Source organism: Rutilus rutilus (genome assembly GCF_951802725.1).
Source record: "Rutilus rutilus genome assembly, chromosome: 10".
Classification (NCBI taxonomy): Eukaryota; Metazoa; Chordata; class Actinopteri; order Cypriniformes; family Leuciscidae; genus Rutilus; species Rutilus rutilus.
The window spans coordinates 32,550,881-32,574,065 of record NC_140215.1 but is presented as its reverse complement, the minus strand read 5'-3'; the positions used below and the strand labels follow the sequence as shown (position 1 = coordinate 32,574,065).

At 42.1% G+C, this 23,185-nt stretch overlaps 2 protein-coding genes across 7 annotated transcripts; both read left to right on the top strand.

Annotated features, from left to right (window-relative positions):
* Positions 1 to 6,162: 6,162 nt before the first annotated feature.
* On the top strand, positions 6,163 to 9,398 carry LOC311298528 (uncharacterized protein). Of its 4 annotated transcripts, none has more exons than XM_084421536.1 (4): positions 6,163 to 6,545; positions 7,353 to 7,484; positions 7,757 to 7,894; positions 8,162 to 9,398. In XM_084421536.1, exons 1-4 carry the CDS (start codon positions 6,461 to 6,463, stop codon positions 9,298 to 9,300), a joined length of 1,494 nt encoding a protein of 497 aa, XP_084277662.1. In that variant the 5' UTR covers positions 6,163 to 6,460; the 3' UTR covers positions 9,301 to 9,398. The 4 variants fall into 4 exon arrangements, with proteins under 4 accessions (XP_084277662.1, XP_084277665.1, XP_084277664.1 ...); XM_084421539.1 differs by having other exon boundaries at positions 6,217 to 6,545; positions 8,327 to 9,398; XM_084421538.1 differs by having other exon boundaries at positions 6,217 to 6,545; positions 8,255 to 9,398.
* Positions 9,399 to 17,396: 7,998 nt separating this feature from the next.
* LOC311298527 (uncharacterized protein) lies at positions 17,397 to 20,633 on the top strand. 3 transcript variants are annotated; one of them, XM_084421533.1, is made up of 4 exons: positions 17,397 to 17,812; positions 18,620 to 18,751; positions 19,028 to 19,165; positions 19,433 to 20,633. In XM_084421533.1, the coding sequence occupies exons 1-4, from the start codon at positions 17,728 to 17,730 to the stop codon at positions 20,533 to 20,535; spliced, it is 1,458 nt and encodes a 485-aa protein (XP_084277659.1). In that variant the 5' UTR covers positions 17,397 to 17,727; the 3' UTR covers positions 20,536 to 20,633. The 3 variants fall into 3 exon arrangements, with proteins under 3 accessions (XP_084277659.1, XP_084277661.1, XP_084277660.1); XM_084421535.1 differs by having other exon boundaries at positions 17,484 to 17,679; positions 18,117 to 18,751; XM_084421534.1 differs by having other exon boundaries at positions 17,495 to 17,679.
* The last annotated feature ends 2,552 nt before the right edge of the window (positions 20,634 to 23,185 follow it).

Sequence of the window (23,185 nt, the reverse complement as noted above, 5' to 3'; positions counted from 1 at the left end):
GCCTTGAAAACCATTGGGGTCTCCCCGCGCAGGTTCCAACCCTGCTGACTACGTGGCTCCTTGTCATTTTGTCTGATTGCGACAGGAGTTGTGACATCCAGGATCTTTGTACAAGCTGCTTTTTTTTCTAACAAGGAAATTGGGCTCTTTTCAAGCCTGAAGTGGGCATCGTTTCAAAAGGCCCAGATCATCACTCTTTCAATGTCAGTGTTCCTAGCTTTGGAAGGAGCAACCTATCTCTCTCGTCCCTTTATAAATTGTGGTCTTCATCCTTTAATGCCACAAACTTTAAGCTGACAAAGCATGAACACTTTAAGGAGAAAGTGCTGTTATATCCCAAGGGTGGCTGTTCCCTGGCAAAAGCCCGGTTAGCTCCAATGGTAGAGCATCATACTTTTAATCTGAGGGTCCAGGGTTCAAGTCCCTGTTCGGGTGAAGGTTTGTTGCAGACCTCCCCTAATCTCTTGCTGTGCTCTTCCCAACCTTTGAGGGAGATGGTCTTCCTCTTCAAGATAAGATGTAATGCTTGGTTACTAGCAGTGTTGGGGAGTAACGGAATACATGTACCGGCGTTACGTATTCAGAATACAAATTATGAGTAACTGTATTCCGTTACAGTTACAATTTAAATAGTTGGTATTTAGAATACAGTTACATCGTTGAAATCAATTTATTACATGACGATACTTCTCTGTTTCACGAGTTTATTCACTCTCTAAATAAATTAAGGCAACTCCATGCATTTCCCAGAAGCCCCAATATGAAAACGAAAAAAATGTGTGGTTTGCGTGATCAGTCACAATGGAGTCGGAAGAGGAGCAGCGGGAGCTAGAGGTAGAGATGGAGCCGAAACAACAGAGCCAGGGCAAGAATACGTTTCTATTTTGGAAATTCACATTCACATTAGCATTTCACAAGAGAACGAAATATAACTGTGCAGTGCAACCTCTGCTTGCCAGCAACCAACCTCCTTTCAGCGTCCAAAGACTCCACCTCCAACCTGAAGAAGCATCTTAAAGTAAGTTTTTTTCAAATACGTAGACCTACACCACAAAACTAGTTGAAGATCATTTTTTTTAATCGGTCAATTCCAGCGTTATGGACGTGAAATTTGCAGTCAAAACTTGAAATATAAATTCTCAGAAAATGAATTAATAACAATAGTGAAACGTCCGTCTATCCATACTCCCTTAATAAAGGAGTCCAGACATTAGAAAAATATCGGTTTACATGCGTTTTATATTTAATATGAGGGAATAAAAAAATCTTTAACTTTTAGGTGGCAACATTTTTTTTGTTTTTTTTGTAATTCTGTGAATTACACTGCGCAAACCAAAAGTAATACTACTCACCGGATGAAGAAGGGTAGGCTCTCCACAGAACATAAAATATTCATGTTATTTAATTTTTCGTATTCGCATTCATGAGGAAAAAAACAATGGTCGTGACAGTTCTCCGTTACGGACGTGAGCGCTCTGAAAGCAGCACTAAAAGACTGCTTTAAAACTTTCACAGAGACCTCAAACAGAAACACAAAGCCTTTCTTTAAAGTGAATTTCGTTTTCGTTTTTTAGAGCTTTCACCCTGCACGCGTTTGCAGTCCGTTTATCCGTTCCAGTTGCGGTGCGTATAGGCTACAGCAGTGCAGCGATCGTTTCCGCACCGAGTCTATTTCTGCTGTGCTGCAAACGCTGAATTAAAGTGACAGCACATGTTTCGTGGTCAAAATGAACACAGATTGAGCTGAAAATGTAGTAATTTAACCATAAATGCATTTAATTAAATTAAATAAAACTAAATTTAGTAATACCACCATTAATGTTTTTAATTAAGTACTGCTTTTTTTCACAGTCATCTTTTTACTTTAAGACCGGGGTAAAGCAATGAAAACAAGACGAAATAATGAACAACACTCGTCTGATTCGTGGAGGTTGAAAAACAAGTTATTTGTGGCATGCAAGATTTATTGTATTTAAATTTAAATGCTAAAAGAAAAGGCATGATAGTCGGCTGTGTTTGTCAATTTTAAGTTTTAATTTAAAATGTTTGCATTTTTAATATAAGGAGCCTACATAGTTAAATATGTTACCACTTGCTTGAACAACTTAATATATAATCTATATAGAAGTAATGCATTGATTAATACGTTGTTTAAATTGTTTAAACTTGAATACGTCTATTAAAGAGTGTATATGTGTAGGCTACAAAGAGAATTGCACCGGTGACAAAACTTTTTTAAAAATAAAAGTTGCTGATAACTTCTGGATTTGAAATACAAATATTGTGTAGGCCTATGTGTTTGTGGTACAGCCACGGATCAGTTACGCACTGCAAACGCAGCATATGTGAAAGCACTACAGCGCGTGCTGCTCCTGCACCGCATACGCACTGCACACAGAGTATGTGTGAAATGGGCGCGTATAAGGTAGAAGGCCCTACTTGCCTCACAGACATGTCTACTTTTAAACAGAACAATTCAACACGAAAGAACTGCTCTCTGCATGTAATCCGTATGAAATGTGCATTTCTCTCTGGCGCGTTCACTAGGCTACTGCGAAGATCACGAGTCAGCATCGTCAACTTCATCTTTGTAACCGACACTGACAAAGAAAACACTTGTTTATTAATAAACAATTAAAATATCTCCTTTCTATATTTGACATAGGCTATTCATAATTATTACTTTTGCTGGTTCTTTGTGACAGCTTTTAGGTGCTTTATTGGCATACGCATCACCACCGCATCACCAGGCCTGTTTATTAAGCAGGATTTGATGGCCAACACTTATAAAATGCAATTCAATGTGGAAGTAATCCAAGTATTCAGAATACGTTACTCAGATTGAGTAACGTAACGGAATAAGTTACAAATGACATTTTTGGGCATGTATTCTGTATTCTGTAACGAAATACGTTTTGAAAGTATCCTTCCCAACACTGGTTACTAGGGACTTTAAGCAACAGCTGCTGATGGAACGGCAACGGCAACGGCAGCCGGAAGTAAGCGTTAACTGCCGTAGCTAAAGAGCGCAAAAATCACTAAGCAACAGTAAAGAGGACGGCGTAGGGGTAATTTAATCATCAAACAAAATACAAAAAAAGGAAGTTATTTTTGAGCAAGAGAAGGGTTGCTTTTGGCATTTAATGATATACAGAAACGATTACAATGCCACATAACCTAAAACATAACATTAACTTTCTTAATCTGTCATGTAGTAACGACTACGGCAAATCAGCTGTTCTCCCGTAGTAGACGGTTACAGTAGAACGTCGCGAGGTAGCAGTTAATGTCGCGCGTGCACGCGCAATAGAACGACAGAATGCCATTGCCGTTCCACCAGAGGCCGTTGCTTAAAGTCCCTACTGTCTGAGCAAGCGGTGGTGGGGGACTTTGAGAGAACTGAGCTGAAGCTTGCCGTTGACACTGTATGTGCAGGCCCGGGGCGAGTGGAAAGATTGCTTTCTCTGTATAGCATTTAGTACTCTGCGTTGTGCGGGCAGCATCCCCAGTCCAAATCCGGATCATGGCAGTCTTTTCGTGTAGGTGAAGACGTCGCTGAACTCCTTTTTGCCAACACAATATTTTCGCCGGGTTGATCCTCTGCTGCTCACATTGATCCACATTGATAGTTGGCCCCGGTGTTCTCTGATGCTCAAATCCAGAAATGAAAACAGCATGTGACTCACTGGCGGGAGTAGTCGTGGCCGAGAGGTTAAGGCGATGGACTCGAAATCCATTGGGGTCTCCCCGCACAGGTTCGAACCCTGCCGACTACGTGGCTCCTTGTCTATTTGCGACAGGAATTGTGACATCCAGGAGCTTTGTACGAGCTGCTTTTTTTCTCTAACACAGAAAATTGGGCAACCCACATCTCTGTTCAAGCCTGAAGTGAGCAGGTTTTTGTGTAGGTGAAGACGTCGTTAGTTTATAAATAAGTGTTGGCACACCTGTCCGAGTGGCGCTACAAATTCTTCTAAAATCTGATTTTATTTCGGGCATGTTAAATTAGCGTTCGACAAACGCGAACAAACTTTTAGTTATTTATGTACACTCACAATAACAATTAAATGTTGTGCTTTTGTAAAATAAAGAAAACAAACAGGGTGCGCTTTCTGCCGTCTCGGTCTCCGTCACAGAAATTAACCAAAACTCTATGGCAGGGGTCGGCAACCTAACCCCTCATTTACACTGCACACGTCTGCAACCACACGGTGCCAACTCACACCAGGAGCATTTCAGAAGCGAAGCGACTGGATGCGTGAGACCACGTGATTTGCCTGTCCGACGTGGTTTTTCTTGATTTTGGGGGTTTCTACCTTACAGTCTATGCTTTCTACCAAGGATAAATTGGTGTGCAATACAATTGGGAGTCTGCACATGGTGTTTATTTTGAAATTGACAGTGTTTTTTAACTTTTATTTTGTATTTCCGGTGCGACTTGGACGCGCGTCCGTCAAAAATAGACTAGGCGCCTATATTTAGCGAAGCGGCGCGGAGAGCCGTTTCTGGGAAGCTTCTGAAACGCGCCGCGTCGCGGCCGGTGTAAACACAAGCATTGACTAGAATGGGCGCGATCAGCTCCGGTAGCCGTGTCGCAGCCGTAATGCGCCGCAGATGTGTGCAGTGTAAATGAGGGGTAAGGCACGCGTGCCCGCTGGCACACAAGCAACACATGCGAGAGAAGTGTATGTATTTCATTCAGATAAAGTAGTCTACCTGCACACAGATCTACATTTTGATGTAATAATTCCTCATAGTAAAAAAAGCGTATTTTATTAAGTTAGGAGTAGAGATGCACCGATTGATCCGCTGGTGACCGGAATTGGCCGATTTTCACGTGACATATGCCGATTTTATGCCGGTCAAATGCACTCGGGCTCCCCATGATTAACATCGCGCAACATCAGCATCACACGTGCACGTGTAATATTTTTTTTTCGCCGTGCATGTTAATCAATGAGTGCATTCACACCGCGAGCAGGAGCAGCGCGTGAGCGCCCCACAGGAGCAATGAAGCGAGTCTATTTTGTCTGCGCTGCTCACGCTCAATTAAAGTGAAAGCACACTTTTGATGAACAAAATAAATATGATTTCAAACAAAAGTGCCCAAAATGCACAGAATGTGCATGTCTAGTGTGTTTTAACAAGAACTGGATTAGGTTATGTCAGAAAAGAAAATTAAGACTCAAAAATATTTACATAAAATGTACCCATTTAAACTTGTTTTTATTATTCAGTTTGATATGGTATTTTATGAAAAAAAAATATATATAGAAAAAAAAATATTTGTGTGGGCTGTAAAGTGGTTAGAAAAAATGACATCGGAATCGGCTAAAATCGGTATCGGCAGGTCAAACTCAATGGGAAATCGGAATCGGCCTAGAAAATTGTAATCGGTGCATCTCTAGTTAGGAGTTATAAATACTATTAAATTGTCTATCTAAATCTAAAACAAATTTCAAGAGAAATATTTAAATTTCTGTACTATTTCTGTGTAAGCCATTATGAAAATGTAAAATGTTTGTGTATTTATATGAGTGTGTGCGTGTATATATATATATATATATATATATATATATATATATAGGCTATGTGTGTGTTGTGGCACAGTGATGAACTCGGAAACTTAAAAATGGCACTTTATGACAAAAAGGTTGCTGACCCCTGCTCTATAGGCTACTTGCCTCGGTCACGATAAGAAATATGTCTATAGAAAGCTTTGAGTGAACAAATATTATCTGATTATGCAATCCATATGAAACCATCCAATATTAAATTGGCTATGATATAACCGTGGCTGTGTATTCCCCTATATTCACTACAGTGGCTGGAAACATTGTTTTCATTCATAATTACTTGCATGGATTCAAATCAATCAGCAATTGAAAAATTCAGATTCAAATAATAGACATGCCCGTGTTTCTTGATGATCAATGCAGATTTATGCCAGTCTCCAGTAGAGATCCATTTCCTGGAGAGTTTAGGTGTAGGAGTTTAGTCATAATTACAACTTGTAACTTGTGGTAGAACTCCGACTTGTACCACGTGATCGCTGTACCACCTGACCACTGCAGATTAATTTGCCGTTGATAGTGTTGCCATAAAAACAATCAATCATCTCCTAATTACGGTCATTATTACGACATCCAACCCTAATCAAACACACCTGAACAAGCTAATCAAGGTCTTCAAGATTAGGCTATATTAGAAAGCTACAGGCAAATGATTTTCATTAGGGTTGGAGTTACCCAGACCCCCAATTGGATCTTTAAAAACGCATTTTCAAAAAGTGTTTTAAACTCTTCTGATAGCGTTTGGTTTGGGACTCAGCTGATATTTTGATGCAGCAACAGGGATTTTTCTTTGTAGTTTTGTGGTCCTTGCTGTCCGCCCCTCCTGACTCACTAATTCAGTGCATCTTCCAGCAGAGTTGATTTTGAGATTTTTGCAGGTTGAGAGGATGACAGCTCAAGTGTACTGCTCGTTTAGTGCTGTTTTATTGTGTCTGTCTGCTTGTTTGAGCGCAACAGATGCTGGAGTCCTAGGTGAGAAGTTCTTTTAGCTTTATTACGCAGCCTGAAGAAGTGCATAAATAAAGTGCCTTACAAAATTTGATTTCAGACACATCTGCTTACAAAAATACAGTACAGACGTCAAGTGGAAGTTCATCTTTGAATGTTGGTTTAGTTTTAATAATAAGCAAAGTGTAAATATGCAAACTGTCATAAGTTTATGCATTGTACAAGTAACCCATATAATCACTAATAGGCATTTTTGTTTACTGTTAAACACGAACATTAGTGTTATAATATGGCTGCAAAATTGTTACCGGATTGTATCAATCCTGAGTTTAAACTTTTGCTTAAGGTTTTTTTGTTTTAAGAAATGCATAAGCCTACAATATAACGTGGGGAGCTAATTATAACCGATAACTCTGCATTTTACATATATAGTGGGTTTCTATATTTGTTTTGTTTTCTGTTGAGTAGCTTATTAAAATGCTTAAAAGGAAATGAGGGTGGTCATTGCCAACCGCCATTAAAAGAAAGAGGGTGGTCATGGGGATGGCATCATTTTTGAAGATGTACACCAGTAAATTTGTATACAACATATTAACTGATGTCCATGCTTTCTATCAGCATTTCACTATTATTCACTCTACTACAGTGGGGTAGGTTGTATCTGCACTCAGTCTTTGAAACCGATTGATGCAGTTTAGTGAAAAATGGTAGATTTCTAAGCTACTTGAGTTGAAGCAGATAAATGTGTGAATATTATAAAGTGAGGCTGAAGCAAACTATTACAGCACTTCCTGGTCTCCCCTAATGATCCTCTTGAATCCTCTTCTGTAGTGCCTGGTCAGTGTCCGGCGACGCTGACGGTCGTGCCCTCCCGACGAGGATGCACTTCTGATAGAGACTGCTCTGGAGGACACAAATGCTGTCAATTTCCCTGTGGGTCCGCGTGTGTGCCACCTGTTTTCAGTGAGTTTTAATTGATGCATGCTATACGTCTTCCAGAAAAAACCCTGAAAAAATGTTTTCACTCAGGAATTGCTAGTAAGTTTCACAAATAACTGCAAAGAAACCGCAAGTAACACATTGAACTAAACGTGAAACTATGAAGTAGATGGACTGAATATTCCGGTAAATCCTCCTACGAATTAATTTTTTTTTTTCTTTTTTTTTTTTCATACAGCGTATGAGACATTCAGTATTCAGTGATGTGGTTTCTCTGTCATGTGTCTCTATAACAGCAAAGCCAGGGGAGTGTCCAAGTACAAATTTTGGAGCAGGAATGTGTGCAGAGTTGTGTTCCTATGACAGTGACTGTCCGAACAATGAGAAATGCTGCTGCAATGGATGTGGACATCAGTGTATGGATCCATTTGCAGGTATTTGTTGTTATATTAATGTTTGGGTCAGCTTCCTCATTTCAGTTTGTCTTGTTTTATAATTAATCGTTCTCAATGTAAAAATTATTTAGCCAATAGCACGGTTTAAAGTACAGGATGGCTTTACAAAATTAATACGAAAAATTATTAATACGATCATGATTAATAATTAAGAGGAGTAAAACTTGGTATTTGGGTTTTGTGCTGTATCTGAGACTGAATGCCTCTAAACAGACTGACTAAAGTTGACTATCTGGATCCATCCAGGGAAGCCTGCAGCCGAACCCCGGAAGCCTCCAGGGATGCCTGCAGCCGAACCACCAGGAAAGCCTCCAGGAAAGCCTGCAGCCGAACCACCAGGAAAGCCTGCAGCCGAACCACCAGGAAAGCCTCCAGGGAAGCCTGCAGCCGAACCACCAGGAAAGCCTCCAGGGAAGCCTGCAGCCGAACCACCAGGAAAGCCTCCAGGGAAGCCTGCAGCCGAACCACCAGGAAAGCCTCCAGGGAAGCCTGCAGCCGAACCACCAGGAAAGCCTCCAGGGAAGCCTGCAGCCGAACCACCAGGAAAGCCTCCAGGAAAGCCTGCAGCCGAACCTCCAGAGCCTTCTAACGAACTACCGGAGCTTTCTACAGAACTGCCTGAGCCTTCTGCTGAACTGCCTGAGCTGGAGCCTTCTACCGAACCTCCAGAGCCTTCAGACGAACTGCCAGTGACGCTTGCAGCCGAACCCCCGAAGCCTCCAGGAAAGCCTGCAGCCGAACCACCAGGAAAGCCTCCAGGAAAGCCTGCAGCCGAACCACCAGGAAAGCCTCCAGGAAAGCCTGCAGCCGAACCACCAGGAAAACCTCCAGGAAAGCCTGCAGCCGAACCACCAGGAAAGCCTCCAGGAAAGCCTGCAGCCGAACCACCAGGAAAGCCACCAGGAAAGCCTCCAGGGAAGCCTGCAGCCGAACCACCAGGAAAGCCTCCAGGGAAGCCTGCAGCTGAACCTCCAGGAAAGCCTGCAGCCGAACCTCCAGAGCCTTCTAACGAACTACCGGAGCCTTCTACAGAACTGCCTGAGCTGGAGCCTTCTACCGAACCTCCGGAGCCTTCAGACGAACTGCCAGTGACGCCTGCAGCCAAACCCCCGAAGCCTCCAATGAAGCCTGCAGCCGAACCCCCGAAGCCTCCGGTGAAGCCTGCAGCTGAATCCCCGAAGCCTCCTGTGAAGCCTGCAGCCGAACCCCCGAAGCCTCCAGGAAAGCCTGCAGCCAAACCACCAGGAAAGCCTCCAGGAAAGCCTGCAGCCGAACCTCCAAAGCCTCCAGGAAAGCCTGCAGCCGAACCACCAGGAAAGCCTCCAGGAAAGCCTGCAGCCGAACCGCCAACTTACCCTTATGGGCAATGTCCTGGCCATAAGTAATGTGGCTGTGCATGCAGTTAACTGTGCTGATTTAACCATTGGATGTATGGTGTGTTTTCCCTGTTTATCACCAAATAAATCTCACACTTGTAAGACCATTTTCCTCTCTTTTTTTTTTTTAAGTGGGAAAACAAGGAATTTGATTTTGTATTCCAGTGTTAGTTTGGCTGTTCTCTCTCATAATGGCTCATTGGAATCAATGCATGAAATCCCACCCTCCAAAGCCTCGCCGCCTTCAAAACGCTTGAACACACAGCAGAGTCTGTAAAGTGTCACAAGATGAAAGACTGCACTAAATTGCCTCATGTCTACAATGCATAATATTACAGTGATAATGAATGTAAACAACTTGCAGTGCTCTAGTTGTACCACCTGACTGATGCAGATTCATTTCGCTGTTGACATGGAAACGTCTGAATCAAAATGCCATGATTGGATGAAGAATTATATTATTGATTGCTATAGGATGTGAAGTTTCAACCAGTATTGCCTATTGACTAATAGTCTTCTGCATTCTGAAGCATTTTAGTGAAATTGTGTCTTCTAGTGGTCATTTTAGGAAGTTGCAACTTCAAGCCTATTAACAGATGATCCCTTTAGTTACCTGCGACCAAATGAGTTCTGAATGCCTGTAATGCCGAGTTCACACTGCACAATTTTCAGAGTAGTCGGGTCACTGTTCTTTTCACACCGCACGACTATCTGGGGTAACGTTCAGTTGCTGCTGTGTGCACACTGCACCGATGACAGTTTCACACTGGAGTGGCTCAGTGGTTCATGTAGGTTGTCTACAAACCGGAAGGTTGGTGGTTCAATCCCCGGTTCCACCTGTCGAGGTGTCCATGAGCAAGACACCTAACCCCAGCTGCTCCTGACGAGCTGGATGGCGCCTTGCATGGCTGATACCGCCGTCGGTGTATGAATGGGTAAATGTGAGGCAATATGTAAAGCGTAGATGGCCAAGCCATAATGCCAGAATAAAGAGATGTCAAAGGTTCGTCCATTGACTACAATAAAGCATGAATGGGCCAGTTCTCCTCACCAGACATTAGTCATAGACTGTAAATGGGCAATAACATATTTGATTAGCATCTTATCAGCCTTCTCTAAAAAACTCCCCTGACATCATCTTAGAAAATGTATATACAATTCATAGATTTAGAGATATCATCCTCAGATTTGAAATGAAGCATGACCACACCAGTGGCTACACTGTGGTTGTGGTTATAAGTTGTTATACTGCATTCACATAATATGTTTATACATTTAATACATACACTCTTAATATATATTTTTTGTTTTTATGTTTCAGCTTTTATATCTCAATATTAATAAAAGTCTGATTAATTCTGAGTCTTGAACTGTAAACTGTCAAGAGTTGGCTTTCTAAATATATGTTGGTTATGCGTCTATTCAGAATGACTTTTTATTTTGGGTATGTAATGTATGCCCCACTTGCCAAAATTGGGTCTGTCTGGTAAGGGGTTAATGCCACAAACTTTAAGCTGAGGATAACATAACTCTAAGGCTAGCTCAGTCGGTAGAGCATCAGACTTTTAATCTGAGGGTTCAGGGTTCAAGTCCCTGCTTGGGTCTTGAAATCCATTGGGGTCTCCCCGTTCAGGTTCGAACCCTGCCGACTACGTGGCTCTTTGTCTGTTTCCGGCAGGAACTGTAACATCCAGGATCTTTGTACGAGCTGCATTTTTTTCCTCTAACATGGAAAACTGGGCAACCCACATCTCTTTTCAAGCCTGAAGTGAGCAGGTTTTTGTGTAGGTGAAGACATCGTTGAACTCCTTTTTGCCAACACAATATGTTAGCTGAGTGCATCCTCTGCTGCTCACATCCACATTGATGGTTGGCCCTGGTGTCCTCTGCTGCTCACTTCCAGAAAAGAAAATAGCATGTGACTCATTACCACTATCACTGATTCACTTTCAAGAGTAGTCGTGACCGAGAAGTTAAGGCGATGGCCTTGAAAACCATTGGGGTCTCCCCGCGCAGGTTCCAACCCTGCTGACTACGTGGCTCCTTGTCATTTTGTCTGATTGCGACAGGAGTTGTGACATCCAGGATCTTTGTACAAGCTGCTTTTTTTTCTAACAAGGAAATTGGGCTCTTTTCAAGCCTGAAGTGGGCATCGTTTCAAAAGGCCCAGATCATCACTCTTTCAATGTCAGTGTTCCTAGCTTTGGAAGGAGCAACCTATCTCTCTCGTCCCTTTATAAATTGTGGTCTTCATCCTTTAATGCCACAAACTTTAAGCTGACAAAGCATGAACACTTTAAGGAGAAAGTGCTGTTATATCCCAAGGGTGGCTGTTCCCTGGCAAAAGCCCGGTTAGCTCCAATGGTAGAGCATCATACTTTTAATCTGAGGGTCCAGGGTTCAAGTCCCTGTTCGGGTGAAGGTTTGTTGCAGACCTCCCCTAATCTCTTGCTCTGCTCTTCCCAACCTTTGAGGGAGATGGTCTTCCTCTTCAAGATAAGATGTAATGCTTGGTTACTAGCAGTGTTGGGGAGTAACGGAATACATGTACCGGCGTTACGTATTCAGAATACAAATTATGAGTAACTGTATTCCGTTACAGTTACAATTTAAATAGTTGGTATTTAGAATACAGTTACATCGTTGAAATCAATTTATTACATGACGATACTTCTCTGTTTCACGAGTTTATTCACTCTCTAAATAAATTAAGGCAACTCCATGCATTTCCCAGAAGCCCCAATATGAAAACGAAAAAAATGTGTGGTTTGCGTGATCAGTCACAATGGAGTCGGAAGAGGAGCAGCGGGAGCTAGAGGTAGAGATGGAGCCGAAACAACAGAGCCAGGGCAAGAATACGTTTCTATCTTGGAAATTCACATTCACATTAGCATTTCACAAGAGAACGAAATATAACTGTGCAGTGCAACCTCTGCTTGCCAGCAACCAACCTCCTTTCAGCGTCCAAAGACTCCACCTCCAACCTGAAGAAGCATCTTAAAGTAAGTTTTTTTCAAATACGTAGACCTACACCACAAAACTAGTTGAAGATCATTTTTTTTAATCGGTCAATTCCAGCGTTATGGACGTGAAATTTGCAGTCAAAACTTGAAATATAAATTCTCAGAAAATGAATTAATAACAATAGTGAAACGTCCGTTTATCCATACTCCCTTAATAAAGGAGTCCAGACATTAGAAAAATATCGGTCTACATGCGTTTTATATTTAATATGAGGGAATAAAAAAATCTTTAACTTTTAGGTGGCAACATTTTTTTTGTTTTTTTGTAATTCTGTGAATTACACTGCGCAAACCAAAAGTAATACTACTCACCGGATGAAGAAGGGTAGGCTCTCCACAGAACATAAAATATTCATGTTATTTAATTTTTCGTATTCGCATTCATGAGGAAAAAAACAATGGTCGTGACAGTTCTCCGTTACGGACGTGAGCGCTCTGAAAGCAGCACTAAAAGACTGCTTTAAAACTTTCACAGAGACCTCAAACAGAAACACAAAGCCTTTCTTTAAAGTGAATTTCGTTTTCGTTTTTTAGAGCTTTCACCCTGCACGCGTTTGCAGTCCGTTTATCCGTTCCAGTTGCGGTGCGTATAGGCTACAGCAGTGCAGCGATCGTTTCCGCACCGAGTCTATTTCTGCTGTGCTGCAAACGCTGAATTAAAGTGACAGCACATGTTTCGTGGTCAAAATGAACACAGATTGAGCTGAAAATGTAGTAATTTAACCATAAATGCATTTAATTAAATTAAATAAAACTAAATTTAGTAATACCACCATTAATGTTTTTAATTAAGTACTGCTTTTTTTCACAGTCATCTTTTTACTTTAAGACCGGGGTAAAGCAATGAAAACAAGACGAAATAATGAACAACACTCGTCTGATTCGTGGAGGTTGAAAAACAAGTTATTTGTGGCATGCAAGATTTATTGTATTTAAATTTAAATGCTAAAAGAAAAGGCATGATAGTCGGCTGTGTTTGTCAATTTTAAGTTTTAATTTAAAATGTTTGCATTTTTAATATAAGGAGCCTACATAGTTAAATATGTTACCACTTGCTTGAACAACTTAATATATAATCTATATAGAAGTAATGCATTGATTAATACGTTGTTTAAATTGTTTAAACTTGAATACGTCTATTAAAGAGTGTATATGTGTAGGCTACAAAGAGAATTGCACCGGTGACAAAACTTTTTTAAAAATAAAAGTTGCTGATAACTTCTGGATTTGAAATACAAATATTGTGTAGGCCTATGTGTTTGTGGTACAGCCACGGATCAGTTACGCACTGCAAACGCAGCATATGTGAAAGCACTACAGCGCGTGCTGCTCCTGCACCGCATACGCACTGCACACAGAGTATGTGTGAAATGGGCGCGTATAAGGTAGAAGGCCCTACTTGCCTCACAGACATGTCTACTTTTAAACAGAACAATTCAACACGAAAGAACTGCTCTCTGCATGTAATCCGTATGAAATGTGCATTTCTCTCTGGCGCGTTCACTAGGCTACTGCGAAGATCACGAGTCAGCATCGTCAACTTCATCTTTGTAACCGACACTGACAAAGAAAACACTTGTTTATTAATAAACAATTAAAATATCTCCTTTCTATATTTGACATAGGCTATTCATAATTATTACTTTTGCTGGTTCTTTGTGACAGCTTTTAGGTGCTTTATTGGCATACGCATCACCACCGCATCACCAGGCCTGTTTATTAAGCAGGATTTGATGGCCAACACTTATAAAATGCAATTCAATGTGGAAGTAATCCAAGTATTCAGAATACGTTACTCAGATTGAGTAACGTAACGGAATAAGTTACAAATGACATTTTTGGGCATGTATTCTGTATTCTGTAACGAAATACGTTTTGAAAGTATCCTTCCCAACACTGGTTACTAGGGACTTTAAGCAACAGCTGCTGATGGAACGGCAACGGCAACGGCAGCCGGAAGTAAGCGTTAACTGCCGTAGCTAAAGAGCGCAAAAATCACTAAGCAACAGTAAAGAGGACGGCGTAGGGGTAATTTAATCATCAAACAAAATACAAAAAAAGGAAGTGATTTTTGAGCAAGAGAAGGGTTGCTTTTGGCATTTAATGATATACAGAAACGATTACAATGCCACATAACCTAAAACATAACATTAACTTTCTTAATCTGTCATGTAGTAACGACTACGGCAAATCAGCTGTTCTCCCGTAGTAGACGGTTACAGTAGAACGTCGCGAGGTAGCAGTTAATGTCGCGCGTGCACGCGCAATAGAACGACAGAATGCCATTGCCGTTCCACCAGAGGCCGTTGCTTAAAGTCCCTACTGTCTGAGCAAGCGGTGGTGGGGGACTTTGAGAGAACTGAGCTGAAGCTTGCCGTTGACACTGTATGTGCAGGCCCGGGGCGAGTGGAAAGATTGCTTTCTCTGTATAGCATTTAGTACTCTGCGTTGTGCGGGCAGCATCCCCAGTCCAAATCCGGATCATGGCAGTCTTTTCGTGTAGGTGAAGACGTCGCTGAACTCCTTTTTGCCAACACAATATTTTCGCCGGGTTGATCCTCTGCTGCTCACATTGATCCACATTGATAGTTGGCCCCGGTGTTCTCTGATGCTCAAATCCAGAAATGAAAACAGCATGTGACTCACTGGCGGGAGTAGTCGTGGCCGAGAGGTTAAGGCGATGGACTCGAAATCCATTGGGGTCTCCCCGCACAGGTTCGAACCCTGCCGACTACGTGGCTCCTTGTCTATTTGCGACAGGAATTGTGACATCCAGGAGCTTTGTACGAGCTGCTTTTTTTCTCTAACACAGAAAATTGGGCAACCCACATCTCTGTTCAAGCCTGAAGTGAGCAGGTTTTTGTGTAGGTGAAGACGTCGTTAGTTTATAAATAAGTGTTGGCACACCTGTCCGAGTGGCGCTACAAATTCTTCTAAAATCTGATTTTATTTCGGGCATGTTAAATTAGCGTTCGACAAACGCGAACAAACTTTTAGTTATTTATGTACACTCACAATAACAATTAAATGTTGTGCTTTTGTAAAATAAAGAAAACAAACAGGGTGCGCTTCTGCCGTCTCGGTCTCCGTCACAGAAATTAACCAAAACTCTATGGCAGGGGTCGGCAACCTAACCCCTCATTTACACTGCACACGTCTGCAACCACACGGTGCCAACTCACACCAGGAGCATTTCAGAAGCGAAGCGACTGGATGCGTGAGACCACGTGATTTGCCTGTCCGACGTGGTTTTTCTTGATTTTGGGGGTTTCTACCTTACAGTCTATGCTTTCTACCAAGGATAAATTGGTGTGCAATACAATTGGGAGTCTGCACATGGTGTTTATTTTGAAATTGACAGTGTTTTTTAACTTTTATTTTGTATTTCCGGTGCGACTTGGACGCGCGTCCGTCAAAAATAGACTAGGCGCCTATATTTAGCGAAGCGGCGCGGAGAGCCGTTTCTGGGAAGCTTCTGAAACGCGCCGCGTCGCGGCCGGTGTAAACACAAGCATTGACTAGAATGGGCGCGATCAGCTCCGGTAGCCGTGTCGCAGCCGTAATGCGCCGCAGATGTGTGCAGTGTAAATGAGGGGTAAGGCACGCGTGCCCGCTGGCACACAAGCAACACATGCGAGAGAAGTGTATGTATTTCATTCAGATAAAGTAGTCTACCTGCACACAGATCTACATTTTGATGTAATAATTCCTCATAGTAAAAAAAGCGTATTTTATTAAGTTAGGAGTAGAGATGCACCGATTGATCCGCTGGTGACCGGAATTGGCCGATTTTCACGTGACATATGCCGATTTTATGCCGGTCAAATGCACTCGGGCTCCCCATGATTAACATCGCGCAACATCAGCATCACACGTGCACGTGTAATATTTTTTTTTCGCCGTGCATGTTAATCAATGAGTGCATTCACACCGCGAGCAGGAGCAGCGCGTGAGCGCCCCACAGGAGCAATGAAGCGAGTCTATTTTGTCTGCGCTGCTCACGCTCAATTAAAGTGAAAGCACACTTTTGATGAACAAAATAAATATGATTTCAAACAAAAGTGCCCAAAATGCACAGAATGTGCATGTCTAGTGTGTTTTAACAAGAACTGGATTAGGTTATGTCAGAAAAGAAAATGAAGACTCAAAAATATTTATATAAAATGTACCCATTTAAACTTGTTTTTATTATTCAGTTTGATATGGTATTTTATGAAAAAAATATATATATAGAAAAAAAAATATTTGTGTGGGCTGTAAAGTGGTTAGAAAAAATGACATCGGAATCGGCTAAAATCGGTATCGGCAGGTCAAACTCAATGGGAAATCGGAATCGGCCTAGAAAATTGTAATCGGTGCATCTCTAGTTAGGAGTTATAAATACTATTAAATTGTCTATCTAAATCTAAAACAAATTTCAAGAGAAATATTTAAATTTCTGTACTATTTCTGTGTAAGCCATTATGAAAATGTAAAATGTTTGTGTATTTATATGAGTGTGTGCGTGTATATATATATATATATATATATATATATATAGGCTACGTGTGTGTTGTGGCACAGTGATGAACTCGGAAACTTAAAAATGGCACTTTATGACAAAAAGGTTGCTGACCCCTGCTCTATAGGCTACTTGCCTCGGTCACGATAAGAAATATGTCTATAGAAAGCTTTGAGTGAACAAATATTATCTGATTATGCAATCCATATGAAACCATCCAATATTAAATTGGCTATGATATAACCGTGGCTGTGTATTCCCCTATATTCACTACAGTGGCTGGAAACATTGTTTTCATTCATAATTACTTGCATGGATTCAAATCAATCAGCAATTGAAAAATTCAGATTCAAATAATAGACATGCCCGTGTTTCTTGATGATCAATGCAGATTTATGCCAGTCTCCAGTAGAGATCCATTTCCTGGAGAGTTTAGGTGTAGGAGTTTAGTCATAATTACAACTTGTAACTTGTGGTAGAACTCCGACTTGTACCACGTGATCGCTGTACCACCTGACCACTGCAGATTAATTTGCCGTTGATAGTGTTGCCATAAAAACAATCAATCATCTCCTAATTACGGTCATTATTACGACATCCAACCCTAATCAAACACACCTGAACAAGCTAATCAAGGTCTTCAAGATTAGGCTATATTAGAAAGCTACAGGCAAATGAATTTCATTAGGGTTGGAGTTACCCAGACCCCCAATTGGATCTTTAAAAATGCATTTTCAAAAAGTGTTTTAAACTCTTTTGATAGCGTTTGGTTTGGGACTCAGCTGATATTTTGATGCAGCAACAGGGATTTTTCTTTGTAGTTTTGTGGTCCTTGCTGTCCGCCCCTCCTGACTCACTAATTCAGTGCATCTTCCAGCAGAGTTGATTTTGAGATTTTTGCAGGTTGAGAGGATGACAGCTCAAGTGTACTGCTCGTTTAGTGCTGTTTTATTGTGTCTGTCTGCTTGTTTGAGCGCAACAGATGCTGGAGTCCTAGGTGAGAAGTTCTTTTAGCTTCATTACGCAGCCTGAAGAAGTGCATAAATAAAGTGCCTTACAAAATTTGATTTCAGACACATCTGCTTACAAAAATACAGTACAGACGTCAAGTGGAAGTTCATCTTTGAATGTTGGTTTAGTTTTAATAATAAGCAAAGTGTAAATATGCAAACTGTCATAAGTTTATGCATTGTACAAGTAACCCATATAATCACTAATAGGCATTTTTGTTTACTGTTAAACACGAACATTAGTGTTACAATATGGCTGCAAAATTGTTACCGGACTGTATCAATCCTGAGTTTAAACTTTTGCTTAAGGTTTTTTTGTTTTAAGAAATGCATAAGCCTACAATATAACGTGGGGAGCTAATTATAACCGATAACTCTGCATTTTACATATATAGTGGGTTTCTATATTTGTTTTGTTTTCTGTTGAGTAGCTTATTAAAATGCTTAAAAGGAAATGAGGGTGGTCATTACCAACCGCCATTAAAAGAAAGAGGGTGGTCATGGGGATGGCATCATTTTTGAAGATGTACACCAGTAAATTTGTATACAACATATTAACTGATGTCCATGCTTTCTATCAGCATTGCACTATTATTCACTCTACTACAGTGGGGTAGGTTGTATCTGCACTCAGTCTTTGAAACCGATTGATGCAGTTTAGTGAAAAATGGTAGATTTCTAAGCTACTTGAATTGAAGCAGATAAATGTGTGAATATTATAAAGTGAGGCTGAAGCAAACTATTACAGCACTTCCTGGTCTCCCCTAATGATCCTCTTGAATCCTCTTCTGTAGTGCCTGGTCAGTGTCCGGCGACGCTGACGGTCGTGCCCTCCCGACGAGGATGCACTTCTGATAGAGACTGCTCTGGAGGACACAAATGCTGTCAATTTCCCTGTGGGTCCGCGTGTGTGCCACCTGTTTTCAGTGAGTTTTAATTATTGATGCATGCTATACGTCTTGCAGAAAAAAACCCTGAAAAAATGTTTTCACTCAGGAATTGCTAGTAAGTTTCACAAATAACTGCAAAGAAACCGCAAGTAACACATTGAACTAAACGTGAAACTATGAAGTAGATGGACTGAATATTCCGGTAAATCCTCCTACGATTTTTTTTTTTTTTTTTTTTTTTCTCTTTCATACAGCGTATGAGACATTCAGTATTCAGTGATGTGGTTTCTCTGTCATGTGTCTCTATAACAGCAAAGCCAGGGGAGTGTCCAAGTACAAATTTTGGAGCAGGAATGTGTGCAGAGTTGTGTTCCTATGACAGTGACTGTCCGAACAATGAGAAATGCTGCTGCAATGGATGTGGACATCAGTGTATGGATCCATTTGCAGGTATTTGTTGTTATATTAATGTTTGGGTCAGCTTCCTCATTTCAGTTTGTCTTGTTTTATAATTAATCGTTCTCAATGTAAAAATTATTTAGCCAATAGCACGGTTTAAAGTACAGGATGGCTTTACAAAATTAATACGAAAAATTATTAATACGATCATGATTAATAATTAAGAGGAGTAAAACTTGGTATTTGGGTTTTGTGCTGTATCTGAGACTGAATGCCTCTAAACAGACTGACTAAAGTTGACTATCTGGATCCCTCCAGGGAAGCCTGCAGCCGAACCCCGGAAGCCTCCAGGGAAGCCTGCAGCCGAACCACCAGGAAAGCCTCCAGGAAAGCCTGCAGCCGAACCACCAGGAAAACCACCAGGAAAGCCTCCAGGAAAGCCTGCAGCCGAACCACCAGGAAAGCCTCCAGGGAAGCCTGCAGCCGAACCACCAGGAAAGCCTCCAGGGAAGCCTGCAGCCGAACCACCAGGAAAGCCTCCAGGAAAGCCTGCAGCCGAACCTCCAGAGCCTTCTAACGAACTACCGGAGCTTTCTACAGAACTGCCTGAGCCTTCTGCTGAACTGCCTGAGCTGGAGCCTTCTACCGAACCTCCAGAGCCTTCAGACGAACTGCCAGTGACGCTTGCAGCCGAACCCCCGAAGCCTCCAGGAAAGCCTGCAGCCGAACCACCAGGAAAGCCTCCAGGAAAGCCTGCAGCCGAACCACCAGGAAAGCCTCCAGGAAAGCCTGCAGCCGAACCACCAGGAAAGCCTCCAGGAAAGCCTGCAGCCGAACCACCAGGAAAACCACCAGGAAAACCTCCAGGAAAGCCTGCAGCCGAACCACCAGGAAAGCCTCCAGGAAAGCCTGCAGCCGAACCACCAGGAAAGCCACCAGGAAAGCCTCCAGGGAAGCCTGCAGCCGAACCACCAGGAAAGCCTCCAGGGAAGCCTGCAGCTGAACCTCCAGGAAAGCCTGCAGCCGAACCTCCAGAGCCTTCTAACGAACTACCGGAGCCTTCTACAGAACTGCCTGAGCTGGAGCCTTCTACCGAACCTCCGGAGCCTTCAGACGAACTGCCAGTGACGCCTGCAGCCAAACCCCCGAAGCCTCCAATGAAGCCTGCAGCCGAACCCCCGAAGCCTCCGGTGAAGCCTGCAGCTGAATCCCCGAAGCCTCCTGTGAAGCCTGCAGCCGAACCCCCGAAGCCTCCAGGAAAGCCTGAAGCCAAACCACCAGGAAAGCCTCCAGGAAAGCCTGCAGCCGAACCTCCAAAGCCTCCAGGAAAGCCTGCAGCCGAACCACCAGGAAAGCCTCCAGGAAAGCCTGCAGCCGAACCGCCAACTTACCCTTATGGGCAATGTCCTGGCCATAAGTAATGTGGCTGTGCATGCAGTTAACTGTGCTGATTTAACCATTGGATGTATGGTGTGTTTTCCCTGTTTATCACCAAATAAATCTCACACTTGTAAGACCATTTTCCTCTTTTTTTTTTTTTTTTTTTTTTTTTTTAAGTGGGAAAACAAGGAATTTGATTTTGTATTCCAGTGTTAGTTTGGCTGTTCTCTCTCATAATGGCTCATTGGAATCAATGCATGAAATCCCACCCTCCAAAGCCTCGCCGCCTTCAAAACGCTTGAACACACAGCAGAGTCTGTAAAGTGTCACAAGATGAAAGACTGCACTAAATTGCCTCATGTCTACAATGCATAATATTACAGTGATAATGAATGTAAACAACTTGCAGTGCTCTAGTTGTACCACCTGACTGATGCAGATTCATTTCGCTGTTGACATGGAAACGTCTGAATCAAAATGCCATGATTGGATGAAGAATTCTATTATTGATTGCTATAGGATGTGAAGTTTCAACCAGTATTGCCTATTGACTAATAGTCTTCTGCATTCTGAAGCATTTTAGTGAAATTGTGTCTTCTAGTGGTCATTTTAGGAAGTTGCAACTTCAAGCCTATTAACAGATGATCCCTTTAGTTACCTGCGACCAAATGAGTTCTGAATGCCTGTAATGCCGAGTTCACACTGCACAATTTTCAGAGTAGTCGGGTCACTGTTCTTTTCACACCGCACGACTATCTGGGGTAACGTTCAGTTGCTGCTGTGTGCACACTGCACCGATGACAGTTTCACACTGGAGTGGCTCAGTGGTTCATGTAGGTTGTCTACAAACCGGAAGGTTGGTGGTTCAATCCCCGGTTCCACCTGTCGAGGTGTCCATGAGCAAGACACCTAACCCCAGCTGCTCCTGACGAGCTGGATGGCGCCTTGCATGGCTGATACCGCCGTCGGTGTATGAATGGGTAAATGTGAGGCAATATGTAAAGCGTAGATGGCCAAGCCATAATGCCAGAATAAAGAGATGTCAAAGGTTCGTCCATTGACTACAATAAAGCATGAATGGTTCTCCTCACCAGACATTAGTCATAGACTGTAAATGGGCAATAACATATTTGATTAGCATCTTATCAGCCTTCTCTAAAAAACTCCCCTGACATCATCTTAGAAAATGTATATACAATTCATAGATTTAGAGATATCATCCTCAGATTTGAAATGAAGCATGACCACACCAGTGGCTACACTGTGGTTGTGGTTATAAGTTGTTATACTGCATTCACATAATATGTTTATACATTTAATACATACACTCTTAATATATATATATTTGTTTTTATGTTTCAGCTTTTATATCTCAATATTAATAAGAGTCTGATTAATTCTGAGTCTTGAACTGTAAACTGTCAAGAGTTGGCTTTCTAAATATATGTTGGTTATGTGTCTATTCAGAATGACTTTTTATTTTGGGTATGTAATGTATGCCCCACTTGCCAAAATTGGGTCTGTCTGGTAAGGGGTTAATGCCACAAACTTTAAGCTGAGGATAACATAACTCTAAGGCTAGCTCAGTCGGTAGAGCATCAGACTTTTAATCTGAGGGTTCAGGGTTCAAGTCCCTGCTTGGGTCTTGAAATCCATTGGGGTCTCCCCGCGCAGGTTCGAACCCTGCCGACTACGTGGCTCTTTGTCTGTTTCCGGCAGGAACTGTAACATCCAGGATCTTTGTACGAGCTGCATTTTTTTCCTCTAACATGGAAAACTGGGCAACCCACATCTCTTTTCAAGCCTGAAGTGAGCAGGTTTTTGTGTAGGTGAAGACATCGTTGAACTCCTTTTTGCCAACACAATATGTTAGCTGAGTGCATCCTCTGCTGCTCACATCCACATTGATGGTTGGCCCTGGTGTCCTCTGCTGCTCACTTCCAGAAAAGAAAATAGCATGTGACTCATTACCACTATCACTGATTCACTTTCAAGAGTAGTCGTGACCGAGAAGTTAAGGCGATGGCCTTGAAAACCATTGGGGTCTCCCCGCGCAGGTTCCAACCCTGCTGACTACGTGGCTCCTTGTCATTTTGTCTGATTGCGACAGGAGTTGTGACATCCAGGATCTTTGTACAAGCTGCTTTTTTTTCTAACAAGGAAATTGGGCTCTTTTCAAGCCTGAAGTGGGCATCGTTTCAAAAGGCCCAGATCATCACTCTTTCAATGTCAGTGTTCCTAGCTTTGGAAGGAGCAACCTATCTCTCTCGTCCCTTTATAAATTGTGGTCTTCATCCTTTAATGCCACAAACTTTAAGCTGACAAAGCATGAACACTTTAAGGAGAAAGTGCTGTTATATCCCAAGGGTGGCTGTTCCCTGGCAAAAGCCCGGTTAGCTCCAATGGTAGAGCATCATACTTTTAATCTGAGGGTCCAGGGTTCAAGTCCCTGTTCGGGTGAAGGTTTGTTGCAGACCTCCCCTAATCTCTTGCTGTGCTCTTCCCAACCTTTGAGGGAGATGGTCTTCCTCTTCAAGATAAGATGTAATGCTTGGTTACTAGCAGTGTTGGGGAGTAACGGAATACATGTACCGGCGTTACGTATTCAGAATACAAATTATGAGTAACTGTATTCCGTTACAGTTACAATTTAAATAGTTGGTATTTAGAATACAGTTACATCGTTGAAAT